The 16,369-nt window shown below is 39.9% G+C and overlaps 1 protein-coding gene across 4 annotated transcripts in view; it reads right to left on the reverse strand.

The window, feature by feature from the left end:
• Positions 1 to 574: 574 nt before the first annotated feature.
• Positions 575 to 16,369, reverse strand: part of LOC122085400 — an 18,345-nt gene continuing 2,550 nt past the window's right edge. For 3 of the 4 annotated variants that reach the window (XM_042653814.1, XM_042653813.1, XM_042653812.1), the window contains exons 8-14: positions 15,488 to 15,559; positions 15,311 to 15,397; positions 14,899 to 14,970; positions 14,700 to 14,789; positions 3,754 to 3,861; positions 1,678 to 1,746; positions 575 to 834 (exon numbers count right to left, since the gene is read on the reverse strand). In XM_042653814.1, coding sequence (XP_042509748.1) covers positions 760 to 834; positions 1,678 to 1,746; positions 3,754 to 3,861; positions 14,700 to 14,789; positions 14,899 to 14,970; positions 15,311 to 15,397; positions 15,488 to 15,559 — 573 coding nt within the window. In that variant the 3' untranslated portion in view covers positions 575 to 759. The remainder of the gene's footprint in view (positions 835 to 1,677; positions 1,747 to 3,753; positions 3,862 to 14,699; positions 14,790 to 14,898; positions 14,971 to 15,310; positions 15,398 to 15,487; positions 15,560 to 16,369) is intronic. The other variant, XM_042653815.1, reaches the window with a different exon arrangement.

Below are 16,369 nucleotides of genomic sequence, written 5' to 3' on the forward strand. Positions count from 1 at the left end.
AGAATGATTTGATAATGTAGTGAAAAATAGTTCTAATGTTGCAAGTTGGGAGGAGCAGACAGTCGATGTCTACATCGATGGGAAGCTACTACATAGGAAAAAACACATGGGCTGCAGGAATTACAAATCACAGTGCCTCAGCTCTGGGCATCTATAACTTCGGTTCATCAGGAGAAGCAACAAAGACCAGCAAAAGCAATCTTTACAGGAGCGAAAGAAGAAAGAAAGCTAGGAGCAAAGAGAATCGTCATCCACATGCTGAGGTGGACTGGTTGCAAGACCCAAGAAAGAATGTGGGAATCTTACTGTTTAATGCACTTAATTTGACATTTCTCAGCAACGAAAACACTTTGAATCATTTACGATATGTAAGAAAAATGAGGTACTTTGTGGTCATTTGTTAGCTAAGCATGTAAACTCTAGTCGAAGTATGAACAGTTTATGGAGCTGCGCATGTTTATAATTCACAGACCATCTTTCTTCTAAAATATGACCAAAAGTCTGTCCATGATACACACCCAATGATGTTCTTTCCCATGAACTGAAAATTTTCTAAGCTGGCAAGGAGAAAATAAATAATAATAATAAAAAAAAAAATATATATATATATATATAGATTTCACAGGGGAGTTTTAATTTTTCTCTTCTTTAGTTTTCTAGATAGATATTCGTGGGATCAAATTGGCTAGGCTATCTTGGTCAAACACAGGGTGATGGGGATTTACAACAAATTGATAAACCTAGTAAAATGGAATCTGTTTACTCCACTCTATATGTACATGTCAATATTACTGCTTTCATCTCTTCTTTATCCAAGGATGATTGCACTATCACCTGCACAAAGATACACTATCCATAATTAGTTTGTTGACAAATCGAGAATAGAGAGAAATAGAATGAAAATTAACCAGCATAAACCTAGAATAACACCACACAATATGATGCTGCAGAATCTTAAGTGATTTGCTATAGGATCCCACCCTAGAATAGAATAAATAAGTAAAGAAATGCATAATTAGCTTTTGAAGGTCAAGTGAAACTATCAGTAATTCATTGACTGCATTTCTAAATGAGCCAATGTTGTGGACTCACAATTTGAATAAACATATCAGTTAAAGATCTCATTCAACCAGTACACTGTGTCCATGAAAGGGTGGACTAATGGATTTAAGGTAAACCACTTGATTAGATTATGACCTTCAGGTGATCATGATCATCCAAATAATTGTATTTTCTTTCAATGGTTAATGGACTCACGTTTGTAAAAATTGTGATTCAACACAGCTGATTCCAAAGACAAGGATCAGATGAGTTATATTGAAGAGAAGATCCACCATTTAGAAGGCAGCTGGGAAGATCTTTTGCAGTTTACAGAAAAGTCAACAAAGCCTCCTATGCAGCAAGAGCTATGAATACACAATTCAACCAGGCTAGCTCTCTCCGAATTCTCTCCACAAGAATTAGCCTATTACTTTCAGAAAATAATAATGTGAAAGTGTGAGTCATTCGTTGGTAGGTGTTGGTCAGTTGGTCATTTCTCATGGTGGAACTGCCCCATATACAGTCCGAAGAGAATGTTGGCATGGATGGGCTCCAACACCAGTGCAAATGAGAGAACTAATCATTTCTCAGTGAGCCACCAGGGGGAGAAAAGAAAAGGAATTTCATATATCACACCTCTTGTACTTTGTTTCCAGATCGAGCAAGTAACTTGTATTGTTTTTCAAACATGGATGCCATGTATACCTGCACCAATGGAAAGACAGGCAGCAGAAGCCACAGAATTAGAGTCCAACACAAAGCTTAACATTCACTAGCACAACAGATAGTTGGGAGAGGTACATGATGCCCAGACACCAGAGGCAATATTGTTCTACACTTTCTTATCATTGGATCTTTTCCCACACCATGAAAATTACACCAATTACCAAGATTACAAAGACTAACAAAAATGTGGCATTCTGAGATCCAACAGGGGAAACCATCATCTCAAGATAAACTTAGTATTGTCCAACTTTCCAAAACTCAAAAGTAGGCAGAAGACAGGGCAGTGGTTAGATCACTGGTGGGTGAACTAGCTAGCTCAACCAATCCAATCACTAGGTATTCAGGGATATTTCCATAAATACACAGGAACGAAAAATGTGATTATTGAGATTCCCTAGATACTTTTCCTGTTCATGAAAATGATTGGGATAATCACCAGAGGCTGAGACAATTAGTTCCCAGAAGAAGAAGAAGAAACCTGAACTAGAAATAATATTGCTTTGAATCCATTGAAAATTTACTTTTAATGGTTCAGCTATGAATGTTCTTTAACCGAGGCAGGCAGCTGGATCTAAATCTAGAGGGCATGGATCTAGAATGATTCCATCCACCGAAATGAACAATTGTGGCTTCCCTTCCCTTGCAAGAGCCAACTTGCCTTCAAAGGGTTAAAGGTTTCATCGAGAGGGAAAAAACAAAACTGCAGACTCCATAGAAATGAGAGTCATGATCATAAAGTCAACCCGACTTCTTGTCGATCTCTTCCGTTGGAAAGGCCACATGGGATCCACTAATCATTACTTGTCCACAGATAGTACTTACTAGAGATGCATTTAAGGCCATCTGGTTCTGGCATCAGAATCTCATATCCTCGTTCAAACGTCTCAAAAATATTAACCAAGACTCTCTGAATCTTTGCAACTGCAATTTGTCAAGATCATGAAATGTCAAAAAGTTTGGAAGCACCTAGTATTAGGGGTGGCAGTAGGAGAGGTAAAACCTGAGAGCTGCAAGCCCCACCCCTATTGGTGGTTAATGTTTTGTCTGACATTTGTATGGTAGGGTCGGGTTGGGTATTACAAAACTTAGGGCCCCACCCTCTCTTTCCCTGCAGGATCCCAGCCCAGCTTCCTTAAGAAATCAGTTTCTCTGCATGATTCAGTTTTGAGTGTTACGCTTGGTCAATGGCTAATAGGGTCAGGTTCAGTATTGGTGAAACCCACCCTGAACATGACCTGTTGGCATCCCTTACCAGGATCAGACCAAAACTGCAACTTATTTAAAACCTTACACAATACACTCAGCTACATATGTAGAATATGTGCTTTTAAAAACGGACCACATGAAGAACAGTCTGATCAGGCGGTCATCCAACTGGCTGAGGTGACCACGGTAGATTTAGAAAAAAGGTATTCATAAACAACCATATGAATTCAAATCCCATCTAGAGTTCAAATCCCACCATATGAATCCTCATTCTGATATTTATTTAAAAATAATAAGATTAAATACTCAAGGTGCACAGCCTGATCATCTGATCTGAAAATCTGATTGGTCTGACCAGTCAATAGTTTTTCCATGACCTCCAATCCTGATCCTGGTACAGATTGTACAGGCTTGGCCATTGATGGTTCATCTGAAATCCAATGGCCACACTACTACAATGCCTGGAGAACATCCCATGTATACATCCGAATCGAAACTCACCACTCAAAAATCTCAATGCCATGATCTTATAGGAAATAGGGAATAACGAGACTACAAGTCTAAAATGATGAGCTTCTCCAACTCAAAAAACACAATTTGGGACTTGAGGTGGCTCAGAATTGACACCAAATTTTGCACTTATTTAGTTCAGGATTTGTTAAGTCCCATTGACTTTATGTGAGAATTATTTTTATTCTTGTATTTTATTATTATTCTTTTTTTGGGGGGGGGGGTGTGTTGAGAAAATTGAAACAAATCCAGCCATTAAGTTGCACAAACCTGAAATGCTGGAGCCAAACCAGGGCTCAAGAAAAAACGGCCTTTGGTGACAGATTCAATGCCTTCAATCTGCTCAAGTTCTTTGATAAGTGATTCCACATCAGCCCACTGTCAAACAAATTGTATTTTTGAACCATGAGAAGAATTTAATGCAGAAAAGGAGTTAATGAGGTGGAAAAATGGATTATTGGAGAAATCTATCTCAATGAACAAGACCCCTTCATTGGACATAGTCCAGCCATCCAACTTATTATATTTGTGTCCAAAAGCCAGTCTCGCTTTGCCCTAAATGCAGCTGTCACTTGAGGAAAACGAAACCAAATTAAAACTGGTTACCTAATAAGAAAACAGCATATCCTCCGACACAATAGTGTCAAAATTTTCAAGCTTTTCAGACAAGTTCACCTATTACTGAAGTGATGGGGATCCAAAGGGGCAAAGGAAAACAAAATCTGATTCCTTAAAACAGAGATTGTAGGAGTTCATTTTGGATTTAGGTTCATGGCCCCCCACAAGAAATGGCCTTTGGGTTAGACACTGATGTGATTTTATAGAAATAGGCCTGTTTCCACACCAATAGCTGCCTAATTCTCTTCAATTATTCCTGGCCAATTACTTAAAGGAAAGAAAGAGGCGAAAAGAGGGGAGGAACATAACAAGAACACAGAAAAATAGATTTTTCAGTAAGTGTAAAGCCCGTTCTAATAATGGGTTTTAGGAATGTTATTAGAATCCAAACAGGTCCTTAAGTACTTTCGGGGTTTATTGGTCCTTGTAATGTTCTAGAATATTCTCTCCATTATTACAAATAAAGAGGACTAGTGTCAAGCTAGACACAAGTCATTATTCCTCTCAACACCACCAAAGTACATTCAATGCGATTGCATGGACTTTATGGAAATGAGGTGGAAGGGGCAAGTCCACATATTGGAAGCAGTACTGCGGTTAAAGAAGTCAAAGATGGATAATCAGGAGAAGACTCGTCCTCCCTTGTGACAGAGAACAGTATTCAATAATAAAGAGAGGTTGAGAACCTGAGCCAAAGACTAGTTAAAGAATAAGAACAAAACATGTTCTATGGCTGTAGTTCTTCTAAAGCTGAACCAGAATTGGTTCAAGCTGAGCCACTGGTTCAGGGTTTGGTTCAAGGCCCATTTAAATTTAAGTCTCCTATGGGTTATATGGGTCATGGGTGATGTAGATGATAGAGGTTGAAGAGAAGGGAGAACCAGCAACAGCCAATCCATCCTTGGGGCCCAATTGAGCCAGACTTAAAAGCAACTTGCGGCTTAGGTCTTAGGACCAACTAATGGAATAGGTTTGGACCCATTATGGGTCTCCTTCATATTACTTGCGCAGGAGACTCTTAAGCAGTTTCAATTTTCTATTTGTGTTTCTATTTTAGTAGGTAGTTAAAAGATAGATTTTGTTTTTGTATCACAGTTTCTATTTTGATGTAACTGGAAGTAAGGAATATATTAGGGTAGTTCCTATGTTTATTGGATTGCTACTATGTAGTAGATCCCCTATCTACTCAAGAGAGAGAGAGAGAGAGAGAGAGAGAGAGAGAGGGGGGGCGTTTGAAGCTAATAATAAAATGATTTGAGTTTTGAATAAAGATTGGCTTATGCTTGTTGCAGTGATATAGAGTCATGGTGAGAGACTGACCAAGGCCATAGGTGAGAGGCCTTTGTCATATCCCCTTCTTCCTAGTTTCTAGTTTGTTATACCTGCAACAAGGTTCCCACAGTGAGGTGTTTGAGACATCAATTCACCCTTCTGTTGCTGCTGTTTTGTCGCTTGTAGAGTACTTAATGTAGGAAAGGATTGGACCACCAAACCAGACCCAAGACTGCAGGAAAGTTAAACCAAAGAACAACCAATAACCTCCCAATAGTAGACAGCAACAACAGTCCAACTTAAACCAGGCAACAGTCCTTGAAAAACCAGAATTATTAGATCCAGAATCTAGAATTTCAGGTAGCAGAGTTTGCACCAACAAATAGAATCTCAACAACAGAAATAGAGTATTTGAATAAGGTCCAATTAGAATCAAAATATCACAGGAATAGATAACCAAATCAGAACTTGATTCTGACAGCAGGTTCTGAGATCTGGCAGTAATTTCTGGAACTTCAGTAGAGTATTATTAGGGAACTAATAACAAATCTAATTACTGATTAAAGGTCCAGTTCAATGGAGAATAAAAGCAGCAGTCAACTTCAACACAGATTAAGAAACAGAAATCAATTCTGGGCAGAGAACACTATCGGCTAGAATTGAAGAAAACTCAGAACCAGACAAACCCCTGATCTGATCAGCACCAAACTTGGATCGAGTCCTCCTCTGGTTGATCCTAACAATCGACCAGAATCATAAGGCCATCGGGTCGACAGAATAGGGAAGAACAGAGATTCAGAACCCAGAAAAATTCTGCAGAATGGTTCAGTTACTTACCTGTTCTGCTGGAGAAGATAATCCAATAAAGAAAACCAGAAAATAATAGCAATCCACTCGGACTTCTCGCCGCAGAGTGTCGATTGGATCAAACACCAATCCCTAGGCCTTGATCAAACACAAAGAGTAGTCATTGAAGCCAGCGACAGCAACAAGAGTCATTTTTTTTTTTAAGCATGAATTGTGACTCATTAAAAGAGCCATCATCTTTATTTATAATGATGGGGAGGGTTTAAAAGTAATAGTAACTCAGAGTTACTAAAAATTGATTACAAGAAGTTACTAAAAATTGGAAATTAGAATCTAATGAAAATAGAAACTAGTCTAGATAGAAATTAGAAACTAACAATGACTTGAAATTAGAAACTAATTTAGGTACTGAAATTAGAAACTAAATAACCCCATCTAAAAAGGAAACAAATCACTAAATCCCGTATGCAACCTTAGAACCCCTAGTTTGGACCCATAAAAGTAGCCCAATACACTCCAAACCACATGGACTGAAGGCCCAACACGTATACAACCCAACCCTAAGCTTATTCCTAATAAAACAAGCCTAGTTTGGTGAAGAATCTGCATCAACTCTCCCTGGCTTGGAAACATTCGACTCTGACGAATGGATAAGGGACATGTAGCACTCATACAAGTCGGGATCAAGCCTCTTGAAATCATCAGCATGAATCCAAGTACAGTCACTATGGGGACGGCCTTTCCACTTGACAAGAAAAGTGTGATAACCGGTGCCACGGCGGGAGGTCTTGTAATTATCACCCAAGACGTCTTCAATAACTTCAGAAGTGGGTGGCTTTAGTTGAGGCAACCTCAGCATTTGCTCCATGTCTCCATCATCCGAATGATGCCCAACATAAAGGTAAAGATCTGCCACATTAAACACGTTGCTTATGGTCATGTCATCCGGCAGCTCAATCACATAAGCATTAGGTCCTATACGTTTTAGCACCTTGTAGGGACCCATCTTTCGTGGATGTAGCTTGATATTGACACCCGTCTGAAACCGTTCAGGATTTACTCGAATCATCACCATGTCCCCGGGTTTGAACTCCACATAACGCTGATGACGATCAGCAGAAGCCTTATACACCTCATTGTTCAAGGCAATACACCGTCGGACGTTGGCATGCACCTCAGTGATATGACGTAAGAATTCATCAGCTTCAATACTAACTCGAGCCTGGGGTGGGAGTGACATAAGGTTAATAGGCCGCTTAGGTTGGACTCCAACCAAGATCTCAAAAGGAGTACGACTTGTCCTATTCACTGAGCTGTTGTAGGCAAATTCTGCAATGTCAAGAATAGAAGGCCATGTCTTCTCATAGTCTCGAACCAAACACCTCAACAAGTTTCCCAAGCTATGGTTCACCCCCTCTGTCTGTCCGTCTGTCTATGGATGAAATGCAGTTGAAAAGATCAGCTTTGTATTTGTCTTCAACCACAATGTCTTCCAAAAATAACTTATAAACTTAACGTCACGGTCAGATACAATACTAGTTGGCAACCCATGTAGTCGTACTACTTCCTTAAGAAGAGCTTTGCAACTTGATAAGCATCAAAAGTCTTACGACAAGGTATAAAATGAGCCATCTTAGAGAAACGATCCACAACCACCATAATGGAATCATATCATTCTCTAGTAGGGGGTAGTCCAAGAACAAAATCCATGCTAACATCAAGCCACGGTGCATGAGGAACAGGTAGTGGAGAGTATAAACATGTGTTCTGTTTTCCCCCTTTTGCCAACTGACATACACGGCATCTCTTGATCACATGATCGACATCCTTTGCAATGCATGGCCAATATTATCGATCAGTCACTTGTGTAAGAGTCTTATCTTTCCCAAAAATGTCCTCCTAATCCTCCTCCATGTAACTCTCATATGATGTGATGACGTAGGGAAGAGTTTGGGATACAAAGCCCTGTGCCAAAGAACAAGTACCCATCATGAATAGAGTACTTTAGGTGCTGCCCACCTTGTTATAACTCCATAAAGACAGTGCTGAAATCAGAATCAGATGTATATTCACCTCGTATCTGATCTATGTTAATAACATGTGCTGAAAATATGTTAAGTGTGAGCACTTTCTGGCTAAGTGCATCAGCCACTGTATTCTCTTTTCCCGCCTTGTACTTCATAGCAAATACAAACTCCTGCAAGTAGGCTACCCATTTGGCATGTCTGTGGCTAATCGACTTCTGTGAGTGAAGGTGCTTCAAGGCCTCATGATCAATGTACAAAATAAACTCCTTACCAATGAGGTAGTGCCTCCAATGGCGTAGCACTTGGACGACTACATACAACTCCAGATCATAAGTCGAATAGCGCTTTTTGGCCTCATTTAATTTTTCACTATAAAAAGCGATAGGGTGTCCTCCTTGCATTATCACTCCTCCTAGCCCAACATGTGAAGCATCTGTAGCTACCTCAAATACTTTGTCAAAATCTGGTAGGCGTAGGATGGGTGCCTCTGTCATCTTCCTCTTCACAAGAGCGAAGGCTTTGGTTGCTGCAGCTGTCCATTCAAACTTCCCTTTACTCGACTTCATACATTCAGTGATGGGTGCCATAACTGCACTGAAGTTCCGAATAAATCTCCTGTAGAAGGAAGCCAACCCATGGAAGCTACGGACTTCTGTTAGAGTCTTAGGTGTGGGCCAATCAGTGATGCTCTTGATTTTCTCCGGATCAGCTTCAACCCCCTTTGATGACACTACAAATCCAAGGAATACAATCTTGGGCAGCATGAAGGAACACTTCTTGAGATTAATGTATAACTTCTCAGCACGGAGTACTCTCAAGACTTGCCTCAAGTGATCCTGATGCTCTTCTTGGTTCTTACTGTATACCAGAATGTCATCAAAATAAACAACCAAAAAGCGACCAATGAAGGGACGAAGGACCTGTGTCATCACCCTCATAAAAGTACTAGATGCATTTGTCAGACCGAACGGCATGACTTTCCACTCATATAAGCCATCCTTGGTCTTAAAGGCGGTCTTCCACTCATCCCCAGAATGGATGCGAATCTGATGATAGCCACTCCTCAGATCTAACTTGGAAAAGACCTTTGCCCCAGACAGCATATCCAACATATCATCTAGTCGTGGTATAGGAAACCTATACTTGACTGTTATCTTGTTGATAGCACGACTGTCCACACACACGCCAAGAACCATCCTTCTTTGGCGTGAGTAAAGCTGGTACTGCACAAGGACTTAAGCTCTCCTCAATGAAGCCCTTCTGTAGTAACCCATCCACTTGCCGTTTCAGCTCGGCATGCTCAGTAGGACTAAGTCTGTAAGCAGGAAGGTTGGGTAAAACCGAACCAGGTACCAAGTCAATAGCATGTTGTATGTCTCTCATGGGAGGCAACTCATCTGGGAGATCATCAGGGACAAAGTCAGAAAAATCAAATAGGAGCTCTCTGATAGGTGCACTATGCGTTACTTCAGGTTGGGGAGTGACTTCCCTAGTAACAAGTGCCATAACCATTCCAGTCTCATGACTTGTGCATAAGAACTATTTATGGGAAATAGTTAGCAACTCCTTTGTGGGCATAGCTAATACCTTCTTCTCATTGTCAATGTCCTTCTGATTTGACCTTAATGATCTCTTTCTCCGTATTTCAGCCGGCACATTTATCGGATAGAAAGTTATAGGAACACCCTTACACATGAAAGTACACAGATTCTTCTTCCCTCCAACCATGGCATCGTCATACATCCAGGGACGACCAAGCAATACATCTGTGAGTTTCATTGGGATCACATCACACCAAACTTTCTCTTCATATCGGTAAAGTTTCAAAGGAACTGAGCATCTCTTATTCACCTCTAGAGTATTACCATTCAGCAAGGATACTTTATAAGGTTGAGGATGTGGGTCAGCTTTCAAGGTTGCTTTCTTCACAAAGGCTTCAGAAACGACGTTGACACAGCTGCCACTATCAATGATAATCTGACAAGTATGCTCACCTGACTTCATACGGCTGTAGAATATGCAGTTACGTCGCCAATCATCTCCTTTGGTTTTAGCCACCAATATGCATGTAACAATATTTATTCCCTAAGTATCATCCTCATTAGTGTTTTCCATATCATAGTCATATCCACCATCATCATCATCCTCTAAGGGATAGGGGTACAGAGCTGACTCATCCTCCTCATTGGAGTCCTCGACCTCAGCTACTGCATTAACCCTCTGCTTATGCGGACAAGACTTAGCAAAATCTCCTACCTCTTGGCAATGAAAACACTGTACCTTATTACCACCTGTTATGGGTGCCTTTCCTTTATGATCAACTCGTGGAGGAAGAGTGGACTTTGGAGGTGCTGAGGTACTAGGTTTAGTAGCTGGAAAATTCTTCTTTACCTCCCCAACTTGGAAACCAAACCTTCGAATTGGCTGTGCTAAAAGCTCCTCTGCTCGTAGGGCCTTGTCAAAACAATCCCTCACTGAGTGCACTTCAACAACTCCGATACCCCTGTTGATTTCAGCTCGCAATCCCAGTCGAAACCGAGATAACAGTTGCCTTTCATTCTCCCTTATGCCTGTACGAGAATAAAGTGCGTCAAACTTGTTCATGTACTAGGCAACAGTCATAGACCCTTGACGAAGAGAGTTCAGCTGGTCTTGTATGCGAGCTCTGAAGTTGCGTGGCAAGTATTTATCTGATAACTCAAGCTTCATCTCCTCCCAACTAGTAGGTTCTCTACCACGGTCTTCTAACTCTAGCTCATAAGTCCTCCACCATTTACGAGTAGCCCCAACTAGCTTAGCACGAGCTAGTTTCATCTTTCGTTCCTCAGGTAACTCATAATAGTCAAAATAGTCGTCTAGTGCGACTACCCAATCATAGAACAATTGGGGGTCATATCTCCCATCAAACTCCTTTAGATCGAGCTTGACCTTCTGTGAATCTCTAGAATACCTCTGTTGCACGGGACGCTCAGTCTCAAAATATCCTCTTACATGCTCTTCAAAAGTAGGTTGTGCTACCGGAACCCTTTGTGGTGCTCTCAGATTAGGTTTTGCTCTCCTGTTAGTCAACTGAGCAACTACATTCAATGGGGTTTCTACTTCGGGTGTTATACGTGAATCGCCAGTAGGCGGTTGTGGTGGGGTCTCTTCATTCAACAACCTGGCATCCAATTCAGCCTTCAATTCAGTTTTCCATTTATATAGAAACTCCATAATAGAAGCTAGGGTGGGGGTGTTGTTCTCAGCCATGCTCTGATACCACTTAATGTAGGAAAGGATTGGACCACCAAACCAGACCCAAGACTGCAGGAAAGTTGAACCAAAGAACAACCAATAACCACCCAATAGTAGACAGCAACAACAGTCCAACTTAAACCAGTCAACAGTTCTTGAAAAACCAGAATTATTAGATCCAGAATCTAGAATTTCAGGTAGCAGAGTTTGCACCAACAAATAAAATCTCAGCAACAGAAATAGAGTATTTGAATAAGGTCCAATTAGAATCAAAATATCACAGGAATAGATAACCAAATCAGAACTTGATTCTGACAGTAGGTTCTGAGATCTGGCAGTAATTGCTGGAACTTCAGTAGAGTATTATTAGGGAACTAATAACAAATCTAATTACTGATTAAAGGTCCAGTTCAATGGAGAATAAAAGCAGCAGTCAACTTCAACACAGATTAAGAAACAGAAATCAATTCTGGGCAGAGAACACTATCGGCCAGAATTGAAGAAAACTCAGAACCAGACAAACCCCTGGTCTGATCAGCACCAAACTTGGATCGAGTCCTCCTCTGGTTGATCCTAACAATCGACCAGAATCATAAGGCCATCGGGTGGCCAGAACTCCCAACAGAATAGGTCGACAGAATAGGGAAGAACAGAGATTCAGAACCCAGAAAAATTCTGCAAAATGGTTCAGTTACTTACCTGTTCTGCTGGAGAAGATAATCCAATAAAGAAAACCAGAAAATAATAGCAATCCACTCGGACTTCTCGCCGCAGAGTGTCGATTGGATCAAACACCAATCCCTAGGCCTTGATCAAACACAAGGAGTAGTCATTGAAGCCAGCGACAGCAACAAGAGTCTTTTTTTTTAAGCATGAATCGTGGCTCATTAAAAGAGCCATCATCTTTATTTATAATGATGGGGAGGGTTTAAAAGTAATAGTAACTCAGAGTTACTAAATCTAAGTTACTAAAAATTGATTACAAGAAGTTACTAAAAACTGGAAACTAGAATCTAATGAAAATAGAAACTAGTCTAGACAGAAAATAGAAACTAACAATGACTTGAAATTAGAAACTAATTTAGGTACTGAAATTAGAAACTAAATAACCCCATCTAAAAAGGAAACAAATCACTGAATCCCGTATGCAACCTTAGAACCCCTAGTTTAGACCCATAAAAGTAGCCCAATACACTCCAAACCACATGGACTGAAGGCCCAACACGTATACAACCCAACCCTAAGCTTATTCCTAATAAAACAAACATAGTTTGGTGGAGAATCTGCATCAGTACTCCATTGATCCAAAAGATTTCTCCAACTCTGCAGCACTACTGGTCTGGCATCCTATAGTGGCAAACTTCAAGCCCCTATATCTTCCATTGTAGCCAACAGATCCAGTCCATATTTTGAAGGTGTGATCCATCCATTATCCTTCTCCTCAGATAGTGTTTGTCGTGTGGACAGTAGGTTACCAATTTTCATTGCAGTTTCTAATATCCTACCTTAAGCTGTCGTGCCATACAGCATCAACCTTGGCTGATTTTCTGAACTTCATATAAAGCTTACCCGGCCCTCCCCTCCCCTCGATATGAGAACTGTGTCTCGAACAGAGGCTTCCACTGGCTGGTACTGCAGGCTAATTCTTTTTAACATTTTTAGCAACTATTTTCTATTTTGGGCTTGAACTTCAGAACTAGTTTGTTGAGCTAATTTAAGGGTATCAAATCGTAAGTTTGTAACTGAGACCTGCTGTTGATATCAATTTGGGTTATTCCACCCTAGGGTTTGAGAGTTACAAGTGGTTACTAAATTTGACCGCAAGCTGCCACAGACGTAGACCTGTTGTGATTGTCAATTCAACCCTGGGATAGTGATCATCTTTGGAGGGCATAACATGTTGTCGCGTCCTTCTATTGACCTAATTTTAGGCCTAACCTAAGCACTGTTTCAGTGATTATTAAACCTCTATGTTACTGTATTACAGTACTTGATAGTCTTACCTGTAAATTAGAATCTGAAACCTCTTTAGGGATAACTTGATTCCTCCAATGGGCTAAGTATTTTGGGATTTTTTGTTTTAAAGGCATGCTCTATAAGCCCAAAGATGGGGCTTGTGAGGTCTATACAAAATTAGATGTTAGTTTCTAGTTTGGTTGTTACTTTAGTACTGCTTCTAGAAGGGCTGGACAGGTGTCCTACATTCCAGCCATAGTTCTCATTTATTCTAGATAATTTCTATTTTGTAGAGACATAAATTTGTATGGGATTCCTCCTACTTATAAATAAAAGAGAGGCGACAAACCTCCCCTACAATTTTAAGTTATGAAGAGGCTTTTTGCCTCTTTGAGTCGGTTATATCCTGTTCCTTGGACTGCAGCGATGCAGCTCCAGCCCTGTTGTAGTGAATCAACAAGTTGAGATCGGTGGTGATGCCTTCCCGCACTCCTAGTGGTGATTCTAGGTCATATTCTCTTATTCTCTCCTTTCTCTTCTTCTTCTCTTCATTTTCAAAGGTCAGATTCTGTCCATTCACTTATATTACATCAATTGCTTTTCTGTTTTGATCTTCAAAGTACTGTTCTGTCCTCCAACTCTCTTCTGGTTACTTCTTAAGTTTTAGGACAGGTTTTGCTACTCATATAGAGTCCAGCCATGCCCAACACATATTGCTGGCAGTACACTGCCATCTTCTAGTGACCTGCAGCAGCATCATATGTAGCTGGATTGCTAATTTTCTAGCTTGTTTCTAATTCCCACCTTCGTTTCTATTTTCCATTCTACTTGCTATTCCTGTTCAATTTAGTTACTAGCTTCTTTTGTTTCTATTTTCTTGAGTCTCACTTGCTACTGTGTTGTTAGTTGCTAATCATTTAGTTTCTAATTCTGAGTTTCTGTTTCCAGCTACAATCTACTTTCATTACCTTCTAAATCTGTGAATTTTCAAGTTTCTGATTTCTGACCTATGCTTTTACTTTGTATCCAACCGTTGGATTTGCTTGGATCTTTGGGGTTTTCCTGCAGGATACAAGCTCCCTTCGACCAGCTTTGGGTGATGATCTGAGTTCTTGATCATTAGTTTCTTGAGTCCTCCTAAATTCTAGTTTTTCTCTACACTGCAGTTCTGTCCTGTGGATTTATCTTCAAAAATATGACTTCTAGATTGTAGAATGCATCAGGCCTCCATTTTTATTTAGGGCACATTGAGGACACTGAAAGGAAAAATAAATGCTCCAAGCATAAGGAGGAGTCAAGAACCTCAACATCTGGTTGTGCTGCTTCAAGTCTTCCATCCAAGGAATTATGATCACCTACTACAGACTCTAAGGCTTCAATTAGTGGGTCTGGCTGCAATGGGAAAAAATAAAAAAATAAACATCACAATTAACATTTTATTTGAGAACTCCCTTAATCAGCAAGCAACCAAGATATAAGGAAAAAATCAATCCAAGTATACCGTAATTTCCTTCAATGATAAAGTGATGCGTTCAAGTGAAAAATCCAATTGGTGAACTTTTGCCTCTATGATCTGAAAACAAAACAATTTTCTAAGGAATTCAGAGAGAATTTGAGAAGAGAGTATAATGAGTAATAAGTCAGTAGTTCCAATAAGAGCTACGCAGGAATGGTTATAAATAATCAGAACCAAAAAGGTATATATCATATTATTCAGCTCAGCTAACTACATAAGCAAGAAACCCCAAAAGAGGAAAATATGATAGCATGACATAAAAAAGACATGGAATATTAGATAGAGAAATAGGACTCCTACTAGGTTTTGCTCATCATTGTCCCTTGCTCATTTGACTTGTCGAAATTTCTTAAAGAGGAAAATTTTCATATACTGTTCAGAGAATACACTTTAATACCTGACCAATTTTGAAAAATGATGAGGGGTCCAAAGTTGCATCCCATGACACTTCTGACTGGTGAATCAGTGCAGGTACTCCTTCAACCTTCACAAAGTTCACTTAGAATTTTATAGGGGAAAGAGACTTAGAGAAAGCATTAACATGGAAAGCAGAAGCAGCAGATCTTTGATTTACCTCAACAAATATGCCAAAATAAGTGATTTTCGTTATGCAACATTTGACAACATCCCCAACATTGAGTTGAGCCTACCAATATAAAACATAAATGACAATAATAAAAATCAGAAAACCTCTGTGATATAATATTTAAAAGACAGTAACCATTTCGAACACTGAGAAAATAATTCCAAAATGCAACATTTTTTGCCCCCTGTTTTGCAACAGAATAAAAAAACCACAAATATCTCTTCTGAAATAAGACTTCAATTCTTGAAAAAATGCATTTCAAGGCCATGCAACTATTAGCTCTAGAGATTCTAGTTTTTAGTACAATATTTCAATAAGAATTGCAACTTTTAGTTGCTAGCTGCTCTCACTATTTGACACTAGCAATGAAGCATTTAGATAACTAACTAGCTTGCTTACTTGGAGAATATATACAATTGATATGTATGATGTATCCATGCCCAGTTGGTGAATCACACCATCCAAGTCCTAGTATCCTAAACATACAGAACCACGCCTGACACCGATGCCCAAATCCATGAACAAAGGCAACACCACAAATAGGTGATGAGATGAGGGGAAATCAATGGTCAGCCATTTGGAATAAAGACCAATTATGCACGAGTTAAAAGTGACTATACAAGCAGAAGCAGGTGTCTGGTGTTAGAAAGACATCAGCGCTTATGATTTAATAGAAGAAATGGCCTAAAGTAGAGGAGAATGATGCAACAGGATTCCCGCTACTGATGGCACATAAGCAGGAGAAAGATTAGATTAGTTTGGGTCCTCCGGGATTGGCTGAGTTGAGTTGTCTTTCCATGAAAATAAAGAAAAAGAGTGCAAATTTATAGCCACATTTTTTTTTTTTGGGGTTGTGGGGGGGGGGGGGGG

Source organism: Macadamia integrifolia, chromosome 8 (assembly GCF_013358625.1).
Source record: "Macadamia integrifolia cultivar HAES 741 chromosome 8, SCU_Mint_v3, whole genome shotgun sequence".
In the NCBI taxonomy this organism is placed as follows: domain Eukaryota; kingdom Viridiplantae; phylum Streptophyta; class Magnoliopsida; order Proteales; family Proteaceae; genus Macadamia; species Macadamia integrifolia.